Source organism: Centropristis striata, chromosome 7 (genome assembly GCF_030273125.1).
Source record: "Centropristis striata isolate RG_2023a ecotype Rhode Island chromosome 7, C.striata_1.0, whole genome shotgun sequence".
Classification (NCBI taxonomy): Eukaryota; Metazoa; Chordata; class Actinopteri; order Perciformes; family Serranidae; genus Centropristis; species Centropristis striata.
In genome coordinates, this window is record NC_081523.1 from 33,683,087 (window position 1) to 33,710,843 (window position 27,757).

Below are 27,757 nucleotides of genomic sequence, written 5' to 3' on the forward strand. Positions count from 1 at the left end.
GAGCATAGTTGTAAGTATTCAATACAATTAGTATTGAAGTGTATCATTGAAAGGGGAACCTACACATTCTATAAAGGGGCTCCAGGTCAGAGTGAAGTTGTTGCAGGCTTTACATGTCTTGTATTTCAGTTTCTCCAAAGGCAGAAAAGATAGTACCTCCCTCAACCACTGCAGAAATGACGGAGTTGTATTTGATTTCCAATTAAAAAGTATGAGTCTGCGTGCAAGCAGGGAAGCAAATGCCAAAGCATCTGCTTGCAAACTCGAGACTTTGAGACTGGGGGTGATACGTCAAAGATGGCTGTGTGAAAGTCAGATGCTATAGTCTGACCACAGATTTTGGAAAATACATCAAATATCCTAAATCCTAAACCTAACATATTGCGATCTGGGTATATTGTAGTCATTTTTGAGTGTTTCAAATGAGACTAGAAAATTTCCTCTGGGGAAATTCTGAAAGGGCCATGGGGGCTACTGCCGGTGTGTGTACACTATGATGAGATTCTTCAGACATTTCAAACTATGCCCTTTAACCTCAAAATCTGTGTGTGTGTGTGTGTGTGTGTGTGTGTGTGTGTACTTGTAAATATTACTTTGTGAGGCCATACCACCTGTAGCCCACCAGCGGTATGGGGCCACAAATCCATATGGGGCCATTTTGCTGGGCCCCACAACGTTTAGTGCTTTAGCGTGCATCAGGAGCCTTCCCTGATGCTCCTCATGCTTTTTTCTCACTTTGTCCAGGAAGTGACCAAGAGTGGAAATGTGTGTGTGAAGTGTGTGTGCTCTCTGCCCCCCTGGAGGTGGGAGGATGCCATTGCAGCCACACACACACTTCCGGAAGTGTGTGTGATATTAGCCAATAATGTTCAAGACTATTAAGCGTCATAGTCTCGCGGGATTTTACGGGATTTGTTTGAGAGCTACTGTAAACACGGCTAATACTGACAACACAGACCGATGCTGTAACAACTGAACCTCAAATGATTAAGGTAAGTTTATTTTCAGTTTTAATTTATTTTTTGACTACAAAATGTTTGTGGGACTACAAGAAACAAACTTACAACATTAGTATTAATACAAACTGTGCCATTTGATGCTTAGCTGCTAAAATTAACTAATTAATTAATTTAAAAAAATTAGCAACCTGTTGCTAATTTTTTAAAATTAGTTAATTAAAAAAAAATTATTAATTAATTTTATTTTTTTTTAAATTAGCAACAGGTTGCTTATTTTAGATGCTAAAACAGCTATAGGTAGAAAGCGTTGTTCCCCAGATAACAATATAAAAGACCGTTTCTGTTATCTTAGGCTAATTAGCTGCTAACCCATGTGCTAACCATTAGCTTTGGAGACGCTAGCGCTTTTAGCGGAAGTATCGTCCGTCCGCTGACGGAATCCGGTGGAACACATGGCTAATTAACCTGGCGAATATTCATGAGGCGGCGGAGCTCGAGACGCTGGGTGGAAGACAGAGTTGGAATACAAGCGAGGAGTTTCAATGTGCTGGTGAACAGATGTCTGATAAGGTACGTCATAAATGTGTTGTTGCCAATGGAAATGCTCGTCTCGTAGCTACTTATTTTATGGAAGGTGCGATACGGAGTACGGTAGCAACTGTTGCTAAGGGCGATCATCCGGTGACTCACAGCTAAGGGCTAACAGCGTTCAGCGCAGGCTTTAAGGGGGACATGAGCACACGGAACGTCATGTTGTTGTCGTCAAAAACGTCACATAATCATTGTAAAAACAAACTTAATTGTTCGGTTACGTTATATGCCTCGCGGTAGGCACGGGCCCGGTCAGTGAAGCTACCTGTCACCCGAGGCTTGGGCCCAGGGTCGCTACCTGTGGTTCGCGGCCCAGGCCCAGGGTCGCTACCTGTGGTTCGCGGCCCAGGCCTTGTCAGAGAAAGAGCTGCGATAGGCTCGGCTAGATCAGTCACAGTGACATTCCGGTGTAACTTTAACCCATGGTCCGATGCACCGCAACACCGAGTTAGAGATGAAGTCTGCTAACCGCGAGCTTCTCTAGTTGTAGTAACTTTAGCCCTCTATGGTACGCATTATGATCCCAGTTGGTAAAAATGTTTTGTGTGTTTTTGTCGTCTTAAAATAGTAAAAATAAACATAATCAAGAGAAATTTTTAAAAAATATTATTTTTTAAAAATCTTTTATTGTGAAAAGTAATGAAAACAAGAGAGTTTTGTTTAAAATTGTAATAACATCTATTTAAAAATTCATTTTGTACTCTGAACAATCCCCAGTAGCTTGAACAGTTAAGAATGCATCTCATTTGAAAGTAAAAACTATTTAAAAATAAATTTTTTCATCATTTAATCTGAATTTTTGTGCCGTATGAGTAATTGTTTTGATTGTTGATGGCTGTCTTTGCCTTACTGTTTGTTCATCTTCACTACCATCTACTGGGAGGGCTAGATTTACTTTTCTTCTGTGAGGAACCATAAAATATTGTTGCATTCATTCTGTAAATCTAAGAAAGATGTGTCAAATATCATCATATGCAATGCGGAAATGACTCACAAAGTGCATTATTATAGTAGACTATAGAAAATCATCGTACACTAATGCAATTGCTATTACTACAACTAACAGTCAAATGTGTATCTGTCAAATTGATGGACCTGAAAAAATACCTAAATGATTCTACATGGTTGTGGAGCCTGAGTCCATAAAGTTTACATCATGCTTTTGAACAACGGGCCTATAACTAAATACGAAATGTTATCAACATACCAGGCTAGCAATTCATAATGGTACGGTGTTGCCATATGGCAACGTACACATTTTTAACATTTTATATTATTTAATAATCAAGTACAATGCAATAAACTACAGAATAATGAACTTAACTAACTTATCACGGAGTATATATTTTTTTCCCTGTTGAAAAATGTCATTAAAACACTTTTTTTGATGTTTTTTGAGGAGTCAAATGGCGAGGTTCCTCCCTGTGAAAACATCTACAGAAAAGGGGTTCAAAACGGCCTCCAGAAATTCAAGTGCCAAATTTAAACAATGCTATTAGTTTAATTTGAATCCCACCCCTCTTTTAATGCATTGCATCATAACTGGGGATGCATCGTCTTTATGTAGAAGGCTTAAAATGGGTTTGTTGCCATATGCCAATGTGGTACCATCTAGGGTTAGCAATGGCCGCACCATAACAAACAGCGCAGTATACGGATCCACTAGCCACCAATCAAAAAGCCACTTATAGCTTTAAATAATGCTCAGAACAGCACCAAGCGTCATCAACAGTACAAACAGGGTCCCAGCACATAATACGAGGCATCAAACATCTGTTAGCTTAGCCTGATTTCTATTGAAATGAGACGAAAACAACTCACCCACTTTGCTCCAGTTATACGCTATGCAGCAACTTTGTGTCATCATGGAGTCCAGGCACTGACAACACACACTGAGGCCGACTGGCAGTACACACATCTGGTTTCAGAGGCCACCGACAGGCACTGACCAACACACTGCCCACTTGATTCCCCCAGCTCCAGCATTTAGACTCAACCGGCTCTCTTCCTCTGTCACTTTTAGCCTCCATTTCCTTCAGCTTGTCTTCAGTAAAGTGGGTCTCAAACTGATAGTGGTGCCCATGGATTTGAAACCCTGAACCCTGTTTGTACTGTTGATGACGTTTGGTGCTGTTCTGGGCATTATTTATGGCTATAAGTGGCTGTTTGATTGGTGGCTAGTGGATCCGTATACTGCGCTGTTTGTTATGGTGCGGTCATTGCTAAAGTAGCAACTAGAGAAGCTAGCGGTTAGCAGACTTCATCTCTTGGGGAGTGAATGAGCAATCTGTTTTCTCATGCTGCACAGCTGTTTAATGTCATAAAAATATTTTCACAGAGCAATGACATCCAAAAGGAAGGCCCGGATAAAGCCTGTTGAAGATGCAATCTCATATATTCTGTCAGCTGGAGACAAGCCATGGTTTGCAGTGAGATTTATCAATAATATCAAAGGTATGACCTCTAGTGCTTTCAGTAGCTGCAAATTACAGCCACACATTTTTAGATACTATTCATTATTAACATTCTTCATTCAGAAGATATCTTATAGAAATAAGTGGCTTCAATCGTCTGTCTTGTTTAAATCCAATGTGTTTAGGTATACAGTAGGTGTGTATAAATGAGCCTGATTTCCATAAGAGAAGTTTCAGGTACACACTGGTATAATCAAATATACAAATGTAAAGTTATTTATTTTATTTCTGCTGTATGTAAAGTGTCCAGCACATTCAAGTATTATTAAGGTAAGTGCTGGACCAATAGAAGACTGTAATGAAAATGTCAAACTGTTTTGCATATTCAATAGTAACATTTAAGTTAATGCATAGAAGTAGTTACACAAACGGAGAACCAGAGTACAGGCTTGTAGCTCATGTAGTTGTCACATGATGGTCCCTGTTAAACAGAAAACCTTCATATTTAAAAAGTCATGTCACATTTTAGACAATTTTAGAATGACAATTATACAGAGAACAAAAGTACACAATGATATTCATGCATTCAGTCTGGCCTATAACTAGATAAAGTCATCTCTTTATTTGAGATAGTATGTTCCAGAGCATTTAGAGAATTAAATCAAGCTCACAGGTCTTCCCAAAGGAGGGAGATGACATATTGATCTGGGGTCAGCTCATGGGAGCTAAAGAGTACAGACTTTTTTTAATGCTGTATGAGAAAAGTTAAGGCAACTTGGTGTGACTTTTATGTAAGTTTATTTCATTCTGTGTCATTATAGGAAGAGGAGTGTTTGCTACCGAACCAATCGAGCAAGGTTCTTTTGTGTTGGAGTACAGGGGTGAATTCATATCAGCAGAAGAATGCAGATCAAGGAACTACTCAGAGACACAGAGTACATTTCTGTATGACTTTGATTGGCAGAAACGCCAGTGGTGGTAAGAAGGCCTTTATGAGATGTATTTTTAGTAGCAATTAGGGGATTCTTGACTGCCCTGAAACAGACCTGAAACGTGCTTAAATATTTGATGAACAAATGAGTGAAATATCACACCTAATGTACTTTAAATCTCAAGTGGCTCTTCTAACAAAACTATGAAGATATATTTTAGAAAGTTTATATGTATTTGATGTATTGTTTTTGTTTATTTTTAGTATTGATGCATCAAAGGAAGACGGCTCCCTTGGAAGATTAGTGAACGACGACCACAAATCTCCGAACTGCGTCATGAAAAAGGTTATAGTGAACAACAGGCCCCATTTGTGTCTGTTTGCTGTGAGGAACATCGAAGTAGGGACTGAACTTGATTACAACTATGGTGATTCAAAATGGCCATGGCGTCAAAAGGTGATGATGATCATGCATTGGTTACACTACATGATTGTTAAAGATGTTAGTTTAATTTCCCACAACTTGAAATGAAATGTCATTATTATTATTAGTATTATTATTATTGTTATTATTATTATTATATAAAAGGCATCATTAGGTCAGGTGTTTTGAGGACATGAAGAGTAATTAAACATAGTAGTAGAGTGAGCAAACTTATGTGATCTGTAAGTATTTCCCAACTCATGCTTCCTGTCAGAGCTGACTGTCTTCTTCTTTTATGTCTAAATACTGGATGACATCCAAGCAGGCTCCAGCAGCAGAAGAAGAGATGGCTGTTGATCTGTCCTCCAAGGTTTATGGTGAAGATGATGATGATGATGCTGGTGAAGATGATGCCCCAAAGGTAATGGAAAAAATGAATGTGATTGAGTTCTTCATAAAGTGCACTGATAACTTGACACATTAGATTCTATTTGATCTCCATTTAGCTAACTGGTTTCACACACACGAGGTTCAGGTCATGTCTTAATGGGGCCCTGTTAGATACTCTTCCTTCAAAAGGGTTTTCTAACTTTTCTCTTCCACACACACACACACCAAGTTTCAGTTCATGTCCTTACTGGGGCCCTCCGTATGGACCCTTCTATAAGTGATTGTTAACCTACAGGACAACACTTCTCTGCATCCAAACTTAAGTATTTACAATAACAATAATGCACTTTCTGAGCTGCTGCATGATGAAGAAAATATTTTGAAGTGAGATCCCTTTTTAGGCCTCTGTTGGGATGTTAAGATAGGGAGACTTCTAAGAGTGACCCTCGTGGGGCCCTGGATTATAATACCTTTATGATCTATAAGTATTTCCCAACTCATGCTTCCTGTCAGAGCTGACTGTCTTCTTCTTTTATGTCTAAACACTACGTGACATCCAAGCAGGCTCCAGCAGCAGAAGAAGAGATGGCTGTTGATCTGTCCTCCAAGGTTTATGGTGAAGATGATGATGATGCTGGTGAAGATGATGCCCCAAAGGTAATGGAAAGAATGAATGTGATTGAGTTCTTCATAAAGTGCACTGATAACTTGACACATTAGTTTCTATTTGATCTCCATTTAGCTAACTGGTTTCACACACACAAGGTGCAGGTCATGTCTTAATGGGGCCCTGTTAGATACTCTTCCCTCAAAAGGGTTTTCCAACTTTTCTCTTCCACACACACACACCAAGTTTCAGTTCATGTCCTTACTGGGGCCCTCCGTATGGACCCTTCTATAAGTGATTGTTAACCTACAGGACAACACTTCTCTGCATCCAAACTTAAGTATTTACAATAACAATAATGCACTTTCTGAGCTGCTGCATGATGAAGAAAATATTTTGAAGTGAGATCTCTTTTTAGGCCTCTGTTGGGATGTTAAGATAGGGAGACTTCTAAGAGTGACCCTCGTGGGGCCCTGGATTATAATACCTTTATGATCTATAAGTATTTCCCAACTCATGCTTCCTGTCAGAGCTGACTGTCTTCTTCTTTTATGTCTAAACACTACGTGACATCCAAGCAGGCTCCAGCAGCAGAAGAAGAGATGGCTGTTGATCTGTCCTCCAAGGTTTATGGTGAAGATGATGATGATGCTGGTGAAGATGATGCCCCAAAGGTAATGGAAAGAATGAATGTGATTGAGTTCTTCATAAAGTGCACTGATAACTTGACACATTAGTTTCTATTTGATCTCCATTTAGCTAACTGGTTTCACACACACGAGGTGCAGGTCATGTCTTAATGGGGCCCTGTTAGATACTCTTCCTTCAAAAGGGTTTTCCAACTTTTCTCTTCCACACACACACACCAAGTTTCAGTTCATGTCCTTACTGGGGCCCTCCGTATGGACCCTTCTATAAGTGATTGTTAACCTACAGGACAACACTTCTCTGCATCCAAACTTAAGTATTTACAATAACAATAATGCACTTTCTGAGCTGCTGCATGATGAAGAAAATATTTTGAAGTGAGATCCCTTTTTAGGCCTCTGTTGGGATGTTAAGATAGGGAGACTTCTAAGAGTGACCCTCGTGGGGCCCTGGATTATAATACCTTTATGATCTATAAGTATTTCCCCAACTCATGCTTCCTGTCAGAGCTGACTGTCTTCTTCTTTTATGTCTAAACACTACGTGACATCCAAGCAGGCTCCAGCAGCAGAAGAAGAGATGGCTGTTGATCTGTCCTCCAAGGTTTATGGTGAAGATGATGATGATGCTGGTGAAGATGATGCCCCAAAGGTAATGGAAAGAATGAATGTGATTGAGTTCTTCATAAAGTGCACTGATAACTTGACACATTAGTTTCTATTTGATCTCCATTTAGCTAACTGGTTTCACACACACAAGGTGCAGGTCATGTCTTAATGGGGCCCTGTTAGATACTCTTCCTTCAAAAGGGTTTTCCAACTTTTCTCTTCCACACACACACACCAAGTTTCAGTTCATGTCCTTACTGGGGCCCTCCGTATGGACCCTTCTATAAGTGATTGTTAACCTACAGGACAACACTTCTCTGCATCCAAACTTAAGTATTTACAATAACAATAATGCACTTTCTGAGCTGCTGCATGATGAAGAAAATATTTTGAAGTGAGATCCCTTTTTAGGCCTCTGTTGGGATGTTAAGATAGGGAGACTTCTAAGAGTGACCCTCGTGGGGCCCTGGATTATAATACCTTTATGATCTATAAGTATTTCCCAACTCATGCTTCCTGTCAGAGCTGACTGTCTTCTTCTTTTATGTCTAAACACTACGTGACATCCAAGCAGGCTCCAGCAGCAGAAGAAGAGATGGCTGTTGATCTGTCCTCCAAGGTTTATGGTGAAGATGATGATGATGCTGGTGAAGATGATGCCCCAAAGGTAATGGAAAGAATGAATGTGATTGAGTTCTTCATAAAGTGCACTGATAACTTGACACATTAGTTTCTATTTGATCTCCATTTAGCTTACTGGTTTCACACACACGAGGTGCAGGTCATGTCTTAATGGGGCCCTGTTAGATACCCTTCCTTCAAAAGGGTTTTCCAACTTTTCTCTTCCACACACACACACACCAAGTTTCAGTTCATGTCCTTACTGGGGCCCTCCGTATGGACCCTTCTATAAGTGATTGTTAACCTACAGGACAACACTTCTCTGCATCCAAACTTAAGTATTTACAATAACAATAATGCACTTTCTGAGCTGCTGCATGATGAAGAAAATATTTTGAAGTGAGATCCCTTTTTAGGCCTCTGTTGGGATGTTAAGATAGGGAGACTTCTAAGAGTGACCCTCGTGGGGCCCGTTGTGTGGATCCCCCTTTCTGTTTTTTTTTTCTCCTCAATGGATGACACCTTTCACTTCCAAAGTATCAAGTATCCTTTGGGTTTTCCTGTACTTATTTTACACACAAGAAAACTTTTTAGAAAAAGAACTGTTCAGCCTCTTTTCTGATGTTGGAAGTTTATGAGACTCCTCATAAAAATAGTTGTACTTGCCCAAAAGTTTTAATCTTATCAGTAGTGCTGCACAATATATTGCAAATTTATCGTCATTGCAATATCAACATATGCAATATCCATATCGCAAACAACTGCTTAAACCGTAATATTTTTGTAATATCTGTGTGATGAATTCACCCTCTGCATGACATTGTATTTGGCCAATCAGATGGGGCCATACTGCCCCATAGTCCTGCCCCCAATGTTCATATGTACAGTTGTGCTCATAAGTTTACATACCCTGGCATTTTCCACTTCTTAATTAGAATTTGAACACTGCTGATTGGCATTCTCAACTCCTTGGATATCTTTTTTATATCCCTTTCCTTTTTTATACAGTTCATTTAACTTTTCCCACAGATCCTTTGACAGTTATTTTGCTTTCCCCATGACTCAGAATCCAGAAACATCAGTGCAGCACTGGATGAAAAATGCAAGGGTCTGTAAGGAGTAGGCCTGGGCCGATAATCAATAAATCAATTAATCGCACGATAAATTAAATGAACTCAATAATTTTGCCGCCCTCGATATATCGCCATGCGCATGCGTGTTTGTTTTCCTCGTCTGTTGCCTCCAAGCAGGCTGGATGACAAGAGGGTTCACTCTGTGCTGGATCTCAGCACCTGGGCGCTTTTGTTCCATAGCAGAATGAGCGGAGTGAACCCTCCTGTCAGTCATCCAGTCTCTTTGTCTCTGTGGGGAAGGCTGGGCCGCTAGCATTGGCTACACACAGAGTGCAGCAGGTGAGCCTCGTGCGGAGCAACGCGAGGAAAAAAGATGATTGCAAAGCCCAATGCCACAGCCCCGGTGTGGGAATATGTCGGTTTCAAACCGAATGAAAAAGGTGAGCCCATCAACACACGGACGAGCCTGTATAAATCCAATCCCCTTTATTTGTAGAGCACATTTAAACAACACAAACGTCTCCAAAGTGCTGTACATAAAATCAACAATAAAACAAACAATTCCATATACCAATCAGCAATAAATAATAAGTGTAAAAATCTAAAATGATGCCATAAATAAAACAATACAATCAAACAGATAAACATAGTAAAATAAAATAAAAGACGCAGTTAAAAGTAGTAAAATAAATAAAAGCAGAATGCCGAATTTGTTCAAAAGTGGTGGCAACAAAAAAAGCCACCACAACAAACTTGCATGCCCATCTAAAGCAGAACCACCCGACCCAGTTTTCCCAGCTGGGGAAAAAAACTGCACCTGGAGATGCAGAGCCTTCGTCCCGACAGTCAACACTGGTCGACAAAGTAAATATAAACGCTGTGCGCTCACAGAAAGTGGAGTTTGCTACATCGCAAAATAAATGCTGCCCTTTAAAAAAAAAAAAAAATTTTTGTTTTATTTATTTAGGATATTTAAACGTTCTTAAAATTACAATTACAATGGTGAAAAACACTGAGAAATAAAAGTGTATTGTATTTGAAAGGGTGTGCATTATTATGATATATTATCATGTTGACAATAATATCGTTTATCGGCAATAATTTGTGGGACAATATATCGTCCAGCAAAATTTGTTATCGTCCCAGGCCTAGTAAGGAGTCCAGAAACTCACTGACTTTTTGTACACACACACTGATTACAAGCAAACAGATCACAGGTGAGGATGGTTACCTTTAGTAGCCATTCAAACCCGTTTGTGTCAACTTATGTGCTCATTATCAGGCCAAAATCTCCATAGTATGTAAATATTTGATCAGGGTCATTTGGGTAGTTTCTGTTGTCATTATGATTTAAAACGATTTAAAACACAGTTGTTTGACAATAAATAGCTTCACCCAACAACTAAACATGAGTGAAAAAAAGTTTTTCTCTTTTCTAATTACCTGAGCCTCATAACAAATAACTGCTTATCACAAACACTGATGCTAACAGCCTAGCACTGATAGTGAAAAATGTACAGTCTGCTTGTGGTAACTGCACCACAGTGTCTATATGAGATGGTATGCTCAACCTCTCTGATTATTTTGTCTTTAATGATGTTTAGGAATTTGCTATCAGAGGATCATGCCTGGTGGATTATTCTGACACTGATGGAACCGATGAGGATTGTTTAAATGATCAGCCATTGGCTCCACGCTGTGATGAAGGTGTTCCAAAGTTGAGAAGGACGAAAAGCATTTGGGTATGCCCCTGACACTTTAAATATCAATAATTTATTGATCAGTCATTTACCCCTGTAATCTGTTCTCTGTAATTGATTTTGATAAATGTAAACTAAAATGTATAACCACGCCATAACATAACACTCTGCAGATGAAAAAAGTTCCAGATTTTTCTGATGCCCTCTACGACAGTGATGACAGTACAGAGGGCCCTTCAGCTCAGTCCAAGTCTGAGATGGCTTTACAAAGAGTGAGTGGAGACTGTTAGCATCCTGAAAGCCTGTCAGTAAAAGAGGTATTCAGTTTAGAAGATGTTAACCTTTAAGAGATGATACAGAGCAATAACAAACTACTCTGTCAGACATACATATAACTTGTCAGATAGTCATGATTACATGTCTTTTGCTCTTGTTGGTGAGTTTGGTGTTGTTGTTTTTTTGTTGGTGCTGCCATTTTAGTTGTAAATATCTTTCTTGCTTTCATTCATATTTTCTAAAACATTTCTGTATATTTCTGCAAAACCTCAACATTTGACAAACAAATTGGGATATATTTAGTCCATTTTTGTGACATAACTAGAGTATAAACAAAACGAGATAACCTTCACCTGACACAACTCTCTTTGTAGATGCATACATTAGAAGATTTCTGTCAACCTGTCAGTGATTCAGATGAGAGTATTGTGGAAGAAACCGATTTTGAGGATTCCACAAAGGATGATTCCACTGAGCAATCAGACATTGAAGTTCTTCCAAAGCTGTGGACAAAAATCATTCAGGTATGACTCTGGCACTTTAAATGCCACTAACTAAGTGACAGACCTTTCCCCTCTAAATCTGTCAACTGTTATTCATTTTGATGGTTTCTGAAAAAGGATGACCACACACTCTTTTTACAGATGAAAAACGTACCAGATTATTCTGATGCCCTCTATCATTCAAGTGATGACAGTGCAGAGGATCCATCTACTTGGTCTAAGTCTGAGATGTCTTCACAAAGGCGAAGGAGAAGCTGCTTCCGTCCTGTAAGTCTTGTAACTACTTTTTCTGAGTAATCACTTTGAGGGTTGTCCCCCCCCACTTAAATTCTAGACATGCATATAGATGATTCAGTCATCACTATCATCAATGAGCCTGTCTGTTGATCTTGTAAATTTGGCTTCCTTAGTCTGATGTAACTTAACAGTATTTCTCTTAACATGTGATTTTACTAGACTGAAAGCACCCCAAATTTTTCTCATACCACTCTAAATGCACGTAATTTTAACATGTATTAAACTGCCTAGACTGCTATGCATTTTAATCATATTTAGTATAAGGGAAGAGGAACTTGAGTTATTAATTTAGGTTTTCTTTATCTTCTCAAGATGCAAGGAATTATTGCAGGATCAGATGCCTCAAGTGTAGATCAAGATAGTGGAGAGGAGTATAATCCAGGTCTCATGGAAGAGAGCACAGACAGTGAGTGCAGCTTGGAAATACCCATGGTAAATACTAAGGATAGGCCCAAGTCCTCCAAGTCCTCCTGTCTGAGTCAGTCCAAGTCCTCCTGTCTGAGTCAGTCCAAGTCCTCCAGTCTGAGTCAGTCCAAGTCCTCCAAGTCCTCCAGTCTGAGTCGGTCCAAGTCCTCCTGTCTGAGTCAGTCCAAGTCCTCCAAGTCCTCCTGTCGGAGTCAGTCCAAGTCCTCCTGTCTAAGTCAGTCCAAGTCCTCCAGTCTGAGTCAGTCCAAGTCCTCCAAGTCCTCCAGTCTGAGTCAGTCCAAGTCCTCCAGTCTGAGTCAGTCCAAGTCCTCCAGTCTGAGTCAGTCCAAGTCCTCCAAGTCCTCCAGTCAGTCCAAGTCCTCCAAGTCCTCCAGTCAGTCCAAGTCCTCCAAGTCCTCCAGTCTGAGTCAGTCCAAGTCCTCCAGTCTGAGTCAGTCCAAGTCCTCCAGTCAGTCTAAGTCCTCCAGTCTGAGTCAGTCCAAGTCCTCCAAGTCCTCCAGTCTGAGTCAGTCCAAGTCCTCCAAGTCCTCCAGTCTGAGTCAGTCCAAGTCCTCCAGTCAGTCTAAGTCCTCCAGTCTGAGTCAGTCCAAGTCCTCCAAGTCCTCCAGTCTGAGTCAGTCCAAGTCCTCCAAGTCCTCCAGTCTGAGTCAGTCCAAGTCCTCCAGTCTGAGTCAATTTGAGTCTTCCAGTCAAAGCAGCTTTGAAATAAACGATGGTTCTGCTGAAAGCACTTGTATGAATGAAGAGACGTTGGGGCAAACTTGTATTGATGAGCATGATGTCTTTGTCAATCCAGCTATGAAGAAGGAGGATGGTTCAAGACTGTATAACAAGAAGCATCACTGCTTTTATTGTAAAAAGATAGTTCAAAAAATGTCAAAACATTTGTTACGTATGCACAGTGATGAAATAGATGTTTCAAAAGCATTCAGTTTTCAAAAAAACTCAAAAGAAAGACGACTGCACTTAGATTTAATCAGAAACAAAGGAAATTTTGAACATAACAGAGACGTTTTGGAGAGCCAGAAAGGAAAGCTGATCCCATTCAGGCAGCCAAAGGAAAAGACTGAGGGACAAAAATTTCTACATTGTGTGTACTGCTACGGACTGTTTAAAAAAAGAGTCATGTGGCGCCATTTTCAGTTTTGCAAGCTCAACCCTCAGGACAAGACAATGGACAAGGGACAAGGTAAAACAAGGGCACAGACATTGTGTGCCTTTGCCGAACCAGCTCCTCCTGGATTTAGTGATGCATACTGGAAGTTCTTGAATAATATGAATCAAGACAAGATTGCCATAGCTGTAAAGAAAGACCGCTACCTTCTGGAGTACGGCTACAGACTGTTTAAGAAGAACGAAAGGGTAATCAGCCAACACCAGTACATTCGACAAAAGCTGAGGGAACTTGGCAGGCTGATGCTGGCAGCAAAAAAAGTTGCACCAGTGAACACTATAGAAGAACTTATAAAACCTGAAAAGTATTCTCATGTTGTCACTGCTGCAAGATGCTTAGCTGGATTCAGTGATGAAACGGGCAAATATAAATGTCCATCACTGGCTCGCAAAGTTGGACACAGCTTGCATGCTTTGGCTATGTTTAAGAAATCTGAAGGATTGAAGGCAAGAGATAAAGGAACAGTCCAAGATGCTGAGGAATTTGCACAGCTATACCAAGAAAGCTGGAAATTTGACATTGCAAGCCAAGCACTGATTCAGCTCAACCAGTCCAAGTGGAATTCCCCACAACTCCTACCATTCACGCAGGATGTCCAAAGTCTTAATTCCCAGATGTCTGAAAAACAACAGCAACACTTAGATGCCCTGAAAGAAGATGCTTCCCCCTCAAACTGGAAAGACCTGGCTAAAGTGACCCTGGCACAAGTTATCCTCTTCAACCGCCGTAGAGAAGGAGAGGTATCCAAAATGTCTTTGTCTGTGTACTTGTCAAGAGACCTATCAGAAACGCATGAAGACGTTAACTTGGCCCTGACAGAACTTGAGCAGAAGCTTTGCAAACATTTTGTCCGGATAACCGTCGTTGGAAAGAGAGGAAGGAAAGTTCCTGTTCTCCTCACTCCACTCATGAAGGAATGTCTTGATACTCTGGTCGAGAGGCGAGAAGAATGTGGGGTACTGACTGAAAATGGTTTCTTGTTTGCATTGCCTCATTCTGTCCATCACCTCAGGGGTTCTGACTGCATAAGACAGTTAGTGCATGAATGCAGTGGCATCAAAAATCCCAGAGCTCTGACCTCAACAAAACTCAGGAAACACATTGCAACGCTCTCCACTGTTCTAAATCTGAAGAACACAGAACTTGACCAGTTGGCAGACTTCCTTGGCCATAACATAGATGTACACAGAAAACACTACCGCCTTCCAGAGGGGACCCTCCAGCTTGCCAAAATAAGCAAAGTCCTCCTGGCATTGGAGCAGGGAAAGCTAGGAAAGTACAAAGGAAAGAGCCTGGATGAAATTCACATTGATCCAAATGGTACTTAGTCATATATATTTTTATTTATTTACATATATTTTAATGGAGTTTGACTAACAGTACAATTCAATTCAACTATTTAATCAGTCTAGCTATTTATGTTCCCCTTGTTGTACTCTTGATTGTCAGAGGTAGATCACTACACTTTCAGCTGTCCAGCTCATTCATACAGTATTTTGTCAAATCACATTTCAGAGGCTGTTGAAATTGAAGATTGTTCACAAGAGGATATCGAAGGTATGTTTGAAGCATTTTGACACTGGTTCTGAATTATCAGTCATTGGATTTGAATATTTGGGTCTAAATCTTCTTTGGCTGTACAATGACAGCAGCAAAAGGTTCCCCTACGTAAATTATTGCCATTGCATATTTGGAAATAGGGAAAAGTGACGATATCTTATCACACAACATTTAAAGCTTTCAAATATTCTGTGACTTTATAGACTCAAAAAAAAATTGTATCTGCTATGATTTAATCTGTCAAATTAGAACAGTATGCACAACTTTCTCTGTCACCTTAGATTCACATTATATACTAAATTATCAGAAAGAAAAGGATCAAATGCAGTCAGTTTCTGGAATGCTAGTACTATCTTGTTTATTTATTTAAACTATTTTCTTTTTTCAGATGCAAGTATGGCAGAAGATCAGGGTTCAGAAGATGAGACCATCACCACACCATCACAAGAAAGCCCCCTTGCCAAAAACCAGAGGAGGAAGTTTGCTAAAAAGAGAGGTCAGCCTCTTAAATGTATTCATGTGTTGTATTATCATGTGTTTCCTACTGCAATTTTTGAGGTCTTCCTGTAAGTCTCTTGTGAAGGCTGCAGAGGCTTGTCTGTCTCTGCCTTGATTATCTTGTTTATAGTCCTCACAATCTTGTTCAAGGGTTTCAGTTTAGCACTTGTTGCTCCAAATCACACTGGGTTGTTGAAGAATCAGGCAGGTTCATGGACAAATTCTGCCCATTTTTCTGTTAAAAACGCAGGGACCATGTACAAATTATATACAATCTTTATTACAATTTTATAGTTGTTGCAATGACAAAATTAGGTATGCATGACAAACAAAAATGCAGCCAGCTTACCAAGAGCTACTTCATATTCATATTTTAGTCTATAGCTGTCTCGTTTTTCTGTTTAAACTTTTTTCTCTGACCAGATGCCAGTATACCAGAAGCTCAGGAATCAGAAGACGAGGACAGCACCGCATCCCTACAAGAGAGGACCTCTACAGAAAACCAGAGGAGGTTTTCAAAAAAGAGAGGTACGTTAAGAACACGGCATGTTATTTGGCTGTGTGACATATAATATGCAAGACAAGCTTACAGCTTTGGTCTCTGCATCATGGCGTCACAGGCTTCATGGCTTTCTAATGACATGATCAAGGTTTTAGGGCTAAGGAGGGGAGATAGACCTAAATATTCATATTTAAAGCTCAGAGAATTGTGGTGGGTTGTGGGATAACTAGGCCTATGTCTGAACAACAAAAATCAAAAAACCAAAACAGAACATGGTCTGCCGCTCATGACAAAGCATGCTCTCTTTCCCTCTCTCGTCGAGCAGCTTCACCTCCCTGGCCCTGCTTGTCGATTCTTTCTGTAAATTAATACAATAAAGACAAATAGTTAGTGCTGAAAGTACTATTTACAATACACGCACAAAAAGTAAGCAAGGCTGAACCATTGTGTTCTGTCAATCTCTCCTCCACCGCTCCGCTCCATTTCAGAACCATGGGCAGTGCCACACAGTGGCGATTGATGTGTGTGACAGAATGGCGGTTTGCAAACTTTTTGGGGGGGTGTGCACGCCTTCAAATTCCTGATATAGCACTCCAAATGCCCGACACATGAAAAAAGGCGATGTGATTTTCAGCCCTTTATATTACCCTTTACATCAGAGGTGGTGGTGGTGTGTGGGGGCACATTCTAACAGCTATAGGCCTTTTTCTGTCAGATATTGTCCATCTCTCCTCTATAGACATTTCCTGTGATTTCCTTTTCCGTAAGGAAATGAAATCATAGGAAATGTCTGTGATGATACAAGACAGCGGCCCTGAAATGTGTGTTTCTCTTCTATATTACACATTCTATGTCTCGGAGGCGATGTCTTTTCCAGAGCTCATAGAACATAGAAAAATAAACCAGATAAACTGTATCTCCTACCTTTCCTCAGTACAGTTGCAGCCTCCTTGTTTTTGTACAGAACTTTCTGAGCAAGCGACCCTTCCCGTCTTCCTCCCAAAATCGTCTTGTCAGATCTCTTTCAAACACCAGCTGGATCAAGTGTGCTTTTCGCGGTTGTAGCATGCCTCTTCTGTGCTGACGAAAGACATTGATCAGCGTTGAAAACGTGTTCTCGCATGTCGCTGCGGATGCGCCGAAAGTCACTCCATGCCTCAATGCAGCAAGCACACTGGGCATGGCAGTGAGAGGCCCAGAGTAGTGCTGCAGGATGATAGCAGGGGTCCATCTAGCTTCAGTGGATTGGGTCATTTCAGTCTGCAAAAATTGTTGGGCAACAGTGAACTCTGACTCCACCAAAGTGGTGTTGGTGAGCTCCAGCAGTGGTCTCACCCCCTGTTCATCCAGAAAGTTAGGATTTCCAGGGTCAAGGGCACACATTGCCTGAACCAGCTGGCTGTTTCTTTCACCGAATCTAGCGTTCATCTCTCCGGTGACACTGTCCTTCATATTATGTATACAGTAAATAAATACAGGCCACTTACTCTTCAGATGGATCAAATCTGTCCTCCTCAAATCCTCTCTCATCTGTCTGATCGTCGCTTTCTGCCCCTCACTGCTCCTCATCTTCATCATTGTCACTTTGAAGAATAATTTCAAGTGTTTTTTTTTCCTTGTAAATTCGCCATGCGTCACCATTATTAACTGTGTGTCCTTTCCCCCGTGGCGCAGTTAACACTTGCGCTCTGTCCCTCTCAAGCATGACCGCCTGTCGTCTAACTTAAAGATCCACGAAGCAATCACGATGTGTAAAAATGTAAACCACTACATATCCGTGAAATAATCCCAACAGACTGAGAGAGCTTCGCTGTCATAAGGACTGGTACAGGAAATATTTCCTCCCCCAAGCAATAACACTATACAATACCTCACCTCTGTCTGACAGACAGCACTCCGAACTCTCCACAGTGAGTTCTTATAGTTCTGGTTAGGGATGTTCCTGGCGACTAATTTCGCTGTCGATTAAACGCAAAATTTAATTTAGACTAGTCGACTAGTCTAACACTAAGAAAACAGTCAAAAAGCAGTTAAAATTGAGCAGAATTTATTAATTTAAAATGTTAAACACTGTCGGAAAAAAAATACTGTGCGTATTAAGAGCCATTTGAAGCCATTAATCACAGTCAACAATCGCCAAATCGGACTTTAAATGCAGCTGAAATGTGCACTATCAGTGCTAAATATGCAATACAAACCAAACACATTAATGTATAAAACATTAGAGCAGCACACTCAATGATAGAGGCTGCGGCAGCGGCACTGTCTGACAGTGCCGCTGCCACAGCCCCGACTAGTGGCGGGTAGCTGCATGAAATCTTAGAGGCGACCGATAACTGACATTGTGCATGAATCAAGTATTGATAAATAATTTACACGACTAGTAATTCTGGTGCCGACTAGTGAGGGAGGGGAAGTTTAATCGTATAGTCGACTAATCGTGCACATCCCTACTTCTGGTCCAACCATTTTCCCTATTGCACTGCTGGTCATGGCTAATTGCACATTTGTAAGCTATTTTGCACATCTGTCTCAATAACACTCTACCACATTTCTCACCACTCCGTATATATAATTTATGTCTACTTATATTGATATTTTGCACAGTGTTACACTACTGCGACTGGCGTAGCTTATTTCTATAATATCAGTATAGTACTTTGTTATTTTTTTTTTTTTTTAATTTATAATCTTTATGTGTACATGGCTATTTTCTTATATATTTTGTTTTTTACTGTTGACCTGATCTATCGATCGATTGACAGGGTATGTCCACGTAACTTCATTATTTCATTTATTGCTTTCATTTCTTCTGTCATTTTGTCATTCTATCTCATATTCACAAACACACATACAGGCACAAACTTTGAGAATAAAACTCAACAATCAAGCTTTATGCTGTGTTTTACAGAAATAAGCAAACATCTTGTAATATTCAAACTGCATAACAACAAACAGGGACTTACTGGTCTTGAAAATGATCAGCCCAGCTGTAGCTACTCCTCACTTCACCACGTTTCTGATGCTGTTTTCTGACGTGTTTTCCTCAGCCTGTCCATCAATACATTTGTAGACAGAAACTCCAAAGCTTCTTGTGTGTTGTAGCCCTGTTTTACTTTGGTTGCTAACTTTGTTTGGGTTTGTGGCATGTCTGAAACATATTGTTGATCATGTAATGCAAAGAGCTCTAACAGGCATTTGAACACATTGCGACTGTCTTCAATCACGTTCCTATTTCACCACCACATTTTTCTTTCTTTTTTTATTTCAAGTTTTGTGAGGGAAGAAAACTAATAGATTATCAACTAGGCTTTTAGATTTTGACCAATCATGACACAGAGGTGTGACAGAGACTCTAGAAACATTGCCTGTTGGAGAGAGAGAGGCAGAAACCACACAAATCTTCTTAGCCAATACGTGCAATAAATCACTTGATGTTTCAAATGAGACATTCATGTTCATTGTAGTTACAAGTTAAAGTTCTTATAACTCTGTAACTTGTCCTTTTTTTGCCCATTTAGGTAAACAAACTGTTGTTAAAAGAACCTGGACAACAGAAGAATGTGCTGCAGTAGAACGTCATTTAAAGAAATCAATTCTGATGAACCAAGTCCCAGGGAAGGAGGACTGTCAGCGCTGCATCACTGCAGAACCTGAAGCCCTGAAGAATCGAGACTGGAGGGCAGTGAAATACTTTGTTAAAAATCGAATTTCTTCTCTGCGAAGAAAATTTGAGTGAAAATGTTTCACTTTACAAGGTAATAGACAGGCTTGTAGGAGGAGGTGCTATAATATTTGAGATAGCCCTACTGGAGGCAAAACAAAACATGCAAATGATTTTATATTCACTGAAGTCTCACACATAGGAAGTAGATTCTTGCAATATAACACAGACTGAGCTCAGGTGCCTCAATTTAATTTTCCACTCAGTCTGACTGCAATGATTTCTGATATTATTTAGTGAATATGCTGCAGTATAAATAAATTCAACCACTTTACGTTAAAATGTTGATTCCAGAATCTATTTCATTCATCTGAGACGGAAGAAAATTTAAAACATGTTTGTGCTCTCTTTTACCTCCATTAAGGCCATTTACAATAGTTGACAGTGTTGTCATGTTTTTATGTTATTATGCTATTATGTTGTGTTCTTATCAACACAAGGAGCTGTTGGACTGCTTTCCTGATATCAAAGCTCACTGTAATAATCAGCAGTTGATTCATTTTAAGCAGGTGATTGTTTTTTGATTATCACTGCTCTGTCTACCTAATGTGAGGAGAGGAGATGCAGGATGTAAACCTCTGATGCAGCCTTGCAGTTTTTTTGTTAATAAAAAAACTATAGAAACAACTAATAACTCCATCTAGTTTTTGGTCCCTGCTAAGGTAGAAAGACTTGACATATCTGTGTGTGTGTGCAGGTGGATCCCACAAGTAGCAAATGCTAGAAACATGTCCCATAAGTGACCAAAAAAACTAGCGTAGAGAAAAAACTTTAGAATATGGCTAATCTAAAGTGACTGAAAATTTTTTAAATTTTTTTTAAGCTTGCCTGATTTTTTACAGAGGTCTGGGACCATTGGAAAGGGTGGGCCCCAGAATTGGGTTCAAAACACATGGCCCCAGAAAGGGACAAATACAAGTATGTGTGTGTGTGTGTGTGTGTGTGTGTGTGTGTGTAATTAAAATCACATAAAGTTACATGTGTGTGTGTGTAATTAAAATCACATAAAGTTACCTGTGTGTGTGTGTGTGTGTGTGTGTGTGTGTGTGTGTTTGAAGAATGTGTATGCATGTGTGAGGAGTGTACGCGCTTACGCGCATGTGTGTGTGTATCTGTAACTGTAATCACATCAAAGATCAAAGGCAATCAGATCAAAGCAATCAACAGAATTAACTGCCACCTGCCAATGTCCCGGAAGAGTGACAACAGCCAGAGGTGGACAGACTTTCTGGCCTCGAACAGAAAGCAGTTTTGGCAAAACCATAATACCTATCATTGATCCGACTTCACTTTGAGCGTCCTGAGTTCTTCATGAACGTCTACATATGTTTTTTTTTTCCAGAAGAATGAAAAAATAGCTTTGTTAGAGCGATCTAAAAAAGCTGTTCCATCTTACTTTTTTCAGAAATCTTCTTCATCTGGCGATGATGTCACACACTGTGACACGAACATTCCGTGCAATACACATCCATTATAATCTCAGAATTTCTCCCAAAATGATCATGGTCATTGAACAGGGATTGATAAAAAAAAAATTCTCACGACGACACCGCATTCAGTCTAGAGCACATACACAAAAACACACGGAAAATACTGTAAAAACAAGAGTGCACACATACACTAGTTGTTGGAAGTACTGGGATATTTTACTTCAATAAAAGTAGTAAAACTGCACTATAAACATACTTTATAAACAGCTTAAAGTATTGTATACAAAATGTTAATAAATAAATAAATGACAAAAAAAGAGACAGAATTACAAAAAAAAAAAAAATAGACCAAAAAGACATAAAATTACCAAAAAAAAATAAAATGACAAAAAGGCAGAAATTGACCAAAATAGTAAAAAGACACAAAAAGACATAGAATTACCAAACAAATATAAAATTACCAAAGAAAGCCACAAAATGACCTAAAAAGATGTAAAAAAAAAAAAAAAAAAAAGACACCAAATTACCAAAAAGATATAAAATTGCCCAAAAAAGACATAAAATAACCAAAAATGACACAAAATTACCAAAAAAAGATATAAAATTACAATTACAACCCTAATTGTAAAAACTATGGGACATTGTCTAAAGTTTGGTGTTTTTATGTCTTTTTTGGTAATCTTGTGTCTTCTTTGGTAATTTTATGTAATTTTTTTGGTAATTTCATGTCATTTTTTGGTAAATTTATATCTTTTTGTGTCTTTTTTGGCCATTTTGTGTCTGTCTCAATATTCGTGACACTTGTGGGTCCTTGGAAAAGTGTTTAGATATAAATTCCATGTCAGGATATATATGTAGTAATGGATTTATAATGTTATATTTATAATTACAGCCCTAATTGTAAAAAATTATGGGACATCATCTTACGTGTGATTATTTGCACAAAACATTTTGTGACATATATTCAATTAAGATTTGTACAAAAACAATATATTTTATGTTCAAACTGATCATTTGTTGTGAATATAAACTCAAAATCTTGAATTTGATGCATTCGTTTTTAATTTTCAGTGTCTCAACTTTTTCACAATCTGGGTTGCACGAGGAACAAAAGACTGAGAAACTTTTTATTTTTCTACTGAATAAGGTGCAAAACTGCAGCTCATAAAAACCTTCACTCACAAACACAAACACAAACACACACACACACACACAGGCCTGTTTGCTCTGACAGAGCCAGCTGTGCTCTCTCACTCTTCAATTAATTCTCTCTGCTGCTTTGACCTTTTCCTCCGACAGAAACAAAGAAACTGGAGGCTGCTGCACTGTCACACGCACGCACACAAACACACATAAACACATAAACACACACACACACACCCTCTTAAAATCTCTAATTCTCTTTCTTAGATATATTAGACACATTTATTCATTTTTGCTTCCCTTTTTCCTCTCACGCACATTGTTTCTCTCTCTCACACACACACACACACACACACACACACACATTTATATACACACACGTATACACACACACACAACCACAGTAACACACACACAACCACAGTAACACACACATGCAGAAGCACATAGGTTCACACACAAACCCTGATTTCAAATATATTTGTTTGCTTTTAGATTCTTTTTAAAGATTTTTTTGGGCATTTTAAAGCTTTATTGACAGTAGAGATGTTAGAGTGAAAGGGGGAGACACATGGGAAAGGGCTCCGAGCTGGACTCGAACCCAGGTCACCCGCTCACGAGGACTGGGCCTCCGTGGTATTCGCTCTACCAGGTGTGCCACCGGGAACGCATGCTTTTAGATTCTTAATAAAAAATCAAATATTCAAATGGCAGAATTACCATTAAAATCCAAACATTAATTTAATAAACTCAGTGACTGATCTTGCCAACAGACAGTTAAAATTTGCCTGAAAAAAAACTCCTTCGAAATAAAAAAATATAGAGTAAGAAACGCACCTCGACTCGTCTTTTCCTCTGCAGCTGCTGGTGGATCTCAGACGGAGCAGATTTGTGTTTTTGCCTGTAAAAACAACCCAATTTGTCCTGAAGTCAGAGTTTGTTTCCCTCCAGGCTCGGAGCCAGGTACAGCAACACGTCAGCTCCTGCCTGGTAAATATAAAAAAGTATTCTCACTTTTATTGATCTCTACATTCAAAAGAGGCCACTTAAAAGTCAGAATAAAGAACAAATATTTGCTCTGCTCCATCTCAGAGCAGACAGATGGCAATAAAGAAACAGGCAGCTGGTCAGATTTATGTCTCATATATATGTTTTCTCTCATAGAGACACTAACTGGCTGTTTTACTTTAAGAAAAAAGACAAAGATTTGTGATGGACTAGAGGCTAATCATTTTTATAAAAAATATGAAAATGAAATATCATGACAGGGGTTTACCTTGAAGCCTACTAACAATTAAAAAATTATCTTTATGAGATCGCCAAAAATAAACAATTTATCATAGAAAGAAACTGTAAAAACAGGCATTATTGTTTGAACTTTCTGATGGTCCTTGAACAGATCATAAGTTATGAATGATTCCATTATAAAAAAGTGACCAAAACTTGTGTTAAAATGTTGATATTTGTGTCACAATCTCTTTATTCTACGTGTCATTTAAAATAAAGCGTTTGCACTAACCAGATCCTGTTAAAAACATTAAATTCTGCTCCTCAGAGACACTGTGAAGGTCACGTGACAAATATTCACTGAAAATCTGTTTACACAGAGCAGAGAGGAGAGGACAGGAGAGGCTGCAAACATTACAATACTTCATTAAGTAAAATATGTGGAGAAAACTCCATTCTACGTCTTTCTTTGGTAATTTTATGTAATTTTTTGGTCATTTTGTTTCTCTTTTGGTAATTGTACGTCTTTTTGGTAATTTTGTTTCTGTTTTGGGTAATTTTGTGTCTTTTTTTGGTAATTTTGTTTCTCTTTTGGGTAAATCTGTGTCTTTTTTTGGTACTGTTATGTCTCTTGGTAATTTTACATCTTTTTTTGGTAATTTTATCTCCTTTCTTTGGTAATTTTACACCTTTTTTGGTAATTTTGTTTCTCTTTTGGGCAATTTTGTGTTTTTTTTGGTAATTTTACATATTTTTTTGTAAAAACATTCGTGACACTTTTCGGCGCTTGGAAAAGTGTTCATATAAAAATTCCATTTTATTCCACTTTTTCTGATTTCTGTCATTCTAACTGTGTTATTCTGCACATGTTTGAGTTTTTCATTATTGTGCTGATTCCATAGAGCTGCAGGACTTATATTCATTTTATATATTGCAGTGGAATAGACGGACATGAGGAATGTATCCTGAAGGAGCCCCGTGCTGCTGTTAGACTTGGCGGCTGAGTTTTTACAGTGCAGTCCGTCAGCAGCTGTGCAGCGCTGTCACACTTCATCAAAGCTCCATCACCAATGATAATGTGACCTGGCCGACTCAGCACCGCCACTCCCTGCTGCCCAGAGTATTGGCAAGTGTCAGATAGCCAATAGATTTATGTATGCAAATGAGGCCGATCGATGGCGTCTGCCACGGCCCGAGATCTACAACCACGCCACATCGCCTGGAATATTTCCTGTCAAATAAACTCCGGCAGCAGCAGCAGAGCACGGGGAGGGAGGGAGGGAGGGAGGGAGGAAAAAAACTTAATATGAAAGGAAAAATGATCTGGAGAAGAAGAGGAGGAGGAGAGGAAAAAGTGGAGATATGATGAAGAAGGCTCGCTGTCAACCAGGCGGCAGACAGCCAATCATCAGGGAGAATAAATCAGAGCTGGGCTGTCATTGGACGAGAGCAGCTTCACTGTCACAGCACACACACATCTACACACACATCTAGGCATGTTCACACACTTCAGTTTTACACCAGTGGAATCAGGTGTCAGGCTACTATCAAATTAATATGGTGAATATTTCATAAAAAGTGCAGAATCAGGTATTTTACAGTTTACAGAGGCAGGAGAAATCTGCATTTATCTGCAGTATTATATAGGATATTATATTTTATATTTAATGAATAAAAAATGTAGTATTTAAAGATAATTAACATAAATAATTACAAACAACCTCAGGATATATAGTCCTATATATATATAGTCTATAATTTTGTTTTTTTTCTTTGGCCATTATGTGTCTTTTTTGTCCATTTTGTGTCTTTTTTGGCCATTTTGTGTGTTTTTTCTGGAAACATGTAGAGAACACTATTTTTGTGGGGTTTTTTTTGTCATTTTATGTTGTTTTTGTGTCTTTTTACGTCTTTTTTGATAATTCTGTGTCATTCTTTGGTAATTTTGTGTCTTTTTTGGCCATTTTGTGTCTTTTTTTTGGCCATTTTGTGTCTTTTTTTTAGTAATTTTACGTCGTTTTTGGCCATTTTGTGTTTGTAACAACATTCGTGACACCTGGAAAAGTGTGAAAAATCTACTTGCGTTTTTGATTTTACCATTCTGTCATTCTAACGGTGTTATTCTAAGTCATGTTTGAGGTGTTTTCACTTCTAGCCATGATTGTGCTGATTCCATAGAGCTGCAAAAAATAAGATCTTGACCAACATGAAGTGAAGAAAAACGCCAAAAATACTTAAAATGTTTAAATAATAACTGATATTCTGAGTGAAGTTGTGTGATCATGAAGCTGCGGAGCATTTCAGGTAAAATGTGTCTCATCGGCTCCAGGGCTGATTTAAAAAGACGCTGCTCCATCACCTCCTCCATCACCTCCTGCAGGAAAAGGCCAGACTAAGCAGAAGGAGGCGGGCATGTCGGTCGACTGTCGCCGTGGCAGCAGCCGCCGTGTCACCGCCGCCCCGTGGGAGCCGCCCGTCAAACGGAAAGGTTGTGCCACATCTGCATAATCATTACCACGGCGACAGAAAGTCATTCTGGGAAACAATCAATGTTGTTTTAAGAGATCTTTAAAAAAAACAAAAAGACAGAAGAAAAAAAAAAGGGTTGAAGTGTCTTAAAGAAGATCAAGTGTCTCCGCAGGACGAACGGCAGCGCCCGCAGTTTTACCGGAAGCTCCGGTCGAGTTTACAACAAACACTGGAGGCTGTTTTTCAGCTCTGCCAGCACAACTTCACTGAATATCTGTTTATTCAACTCTAATTATCAGGCTGGAGACACTGTGTTCTCTGGGAACTTTACTTTCTCTTTTAGTTGATGCAAACAGTTCAAGTCTTTATACAGACTATTGAATGGGCGTTATCAGCAGTTATCAGCCTATCAGTACGGGGCGAATGAGTCCTTAAACTCAGAGGTAAGTTAGCACGTTAGCGCCCTCAAACTCAGTGAGGACTGTGTGTGGTTAGAAGCTGAAATAAGGTCTTGAAGGTAATGACCAAAAAGACACAAAATGATCAAAAAAGTCAATAAATGATCAAAAAAGACACAAATTTACCCAAAAAAAGGCAAAAAATTACTAATAAAAGACACAGAATGACCAAAAAAAATATACAAAAATGACCAAAAAAGATGTAAAATCACCATTAACAGACATAAAATGACCAAAAGAAGACAAAATGCAAAAAAAGACGTAAAGGACGAAAAAGACAAAATTACCAAAAAAGGCGTGAAATGACCAAAAAGACATAAAAAGACTAATAAAAGACACAAAAAGACCAGAAAAGATACAAAATTACCAATAAGAGACACAAAATGACCAATAATGACATAAAATGATCAAAAAAGACATAATATGACAAAAAATATTTAGAATTAACCCCCCAAAAATGCAAAATTACCAATAAAAGACACAAAACAAAAGTAAACCAAAAGGAGTCTGCTAACAAGAGGCTACATGAAACTACAGTGACAGACATTAAACATCATTATGCTGGCCAATCGTTGTGCTAATAACAGCTCATAACGCCCATCTAATAGTCTGATGTTCAACTGAATCTTTTTGTAACATGTAATCCAGTCCAGGTTGCATCCAAACTAAAAGTTTATGTCTCAACCTAATTGTTGCTCTAAAAATGTGTTACGACGGACAGCAAAGTTAATTTTCTTCTTCTGTTATTCATACAAATTTCATCACTTGACCCAAACAGTCAATCTAACAACTCCAGCTGCACCAACATGAGACTCAGCCCTGAAGGTACGTACGCTTTACGCTTTAATCAGCATCTTTGCGTCACTTGTATCAACCCTAAACAACCAACACCACCACGGAAATTCACTTCACATTCTGCCTGAATACACCAGATAGAAATCCCAATATTTTTTAAAGAAGATAAAGTTAAAAGAAAGGGAAGTGATGAAGAGAAGAGAAGAAGGAAAGGAGACAAAGAGGAGGAAAATAAGAGGAAGTCTATAAGTTAGAGGTTGTGGAGGAGAAAGTGAGTGAGCGAGGAAGAGAAAAGAAAAAGAAAAACAG

At 39.1% G+C, this 27,757-nt stretch overlaps 2 protein-coding genes across 2 annotated transcripts; both read left to right on the forward strand.

The window, feature by feature from the left end:
• The first annotated feature begins 747 nt into the window (after window positions 1-747).
• LOC131975382 (N-lysine methyltransferase KMT5A-A-like) lies at window positions 748-5,869 on the forward strand. Its single transcript, XM_059338044.1, has 5 exons — window positions 748-992; window positions 3,889-4,004; window positions 4,786-4,942; window positions 5,160-5,352; window positions 5,645-5,869. Exons 2-5 carry the CDS (start codon window positions 3,893-3,895, stop codon window positions 5,801-5,803), a joined length of 621 nt encoding a protein of 206 aa, XP_059194027.1. The 5' UTR covers window positions 748-992; window positions 3,889-3,892; the 3' UTR covers window positions 5,804-5,869.
• Window positions 5,870-5,906: 37 nt separating this feature from the next.
• On the forward strand, window positions 5,907-19,925 carry LOC131975380 (uncharacterized). The gene is made up of 12 exons (XM_059338042.1): window positions 5,907-6,366; window positions 6,898-6,990; window positions 7,523-7,615; window positions 8,147-8,239; window positions 10,871-11,008; window positions 11,140-11,238; window positions 11,617-11,766; window positions 11,887-12,012; window positions 15,158-15,199; window positions 15,591-15,698; window positions 16,124-16,228; window positions 19,724-19,925. Exons 1-12 carry the CDS (start codon window positions 6,244-6,246, stop codon window positions 19,775-19,777), a joined length of 1,224 nt encoding a protein of 407 aa, XP_059194025.1. The 5' UTR covers window positions 5,907-6,243; the 3' UTR covers window positions 19,778-19,925.
• Window positions 19,926-27,757: the final 7,832 nt, after the last annotated feature.

What these genes read in the sequence shown, in the direction of transcription:
- LOC131975382 (XM_059338044.1), top strand. Translation starts at nt 3,893, where the DNA reads ATGACATCCAAAAGGAAGGCCCGGATAAAGCCTGTTGAAGATGCAATC. An exon ending in ATTTATCAATAATATCAAAG is followed by an intron (nt 4,005 to 4,785) that starts GTATGACCTCTA and finishes GTGTCATTATAG; the next exon opens with GAAGAGGAGTGTTTGCTACC. An exon ending in TGGCAGAAACGCCAGTGGTG is followed by an intron (nt 4,943 to 5,159) that starts GTAAGAAGGCCT and finishes GTTTATTTTTAG; the next exon opens with TATTGATGCATCAAAGGAAG.
- LOC131975380 (XM_059338042.1), top strand. Translation starts at nt 6,244, where the DNA reads ATGTCTAAACACTACGTGACATCCAAGCAGGCTCCAGCAGCAGAAGAA. An exon ending in GTGAAGATGATGCCCCAAAG is followed by an intron (nt 6,991 to 7,522) that starts GTAATGGAAAGA and finishes ACATCCAAGCAG; the next exon opens with GCTCCAGCAGCAGAAGAAGA. An exon ending in GAAGGACGAAAAGCATTTGG is followed by an intron (nt 11,009 to 11,139) that starts GTATGCCCCTGA and finishes AACACTCTGCAG; the next exon opens with ATGAAAAAAGTTCCAGATTT.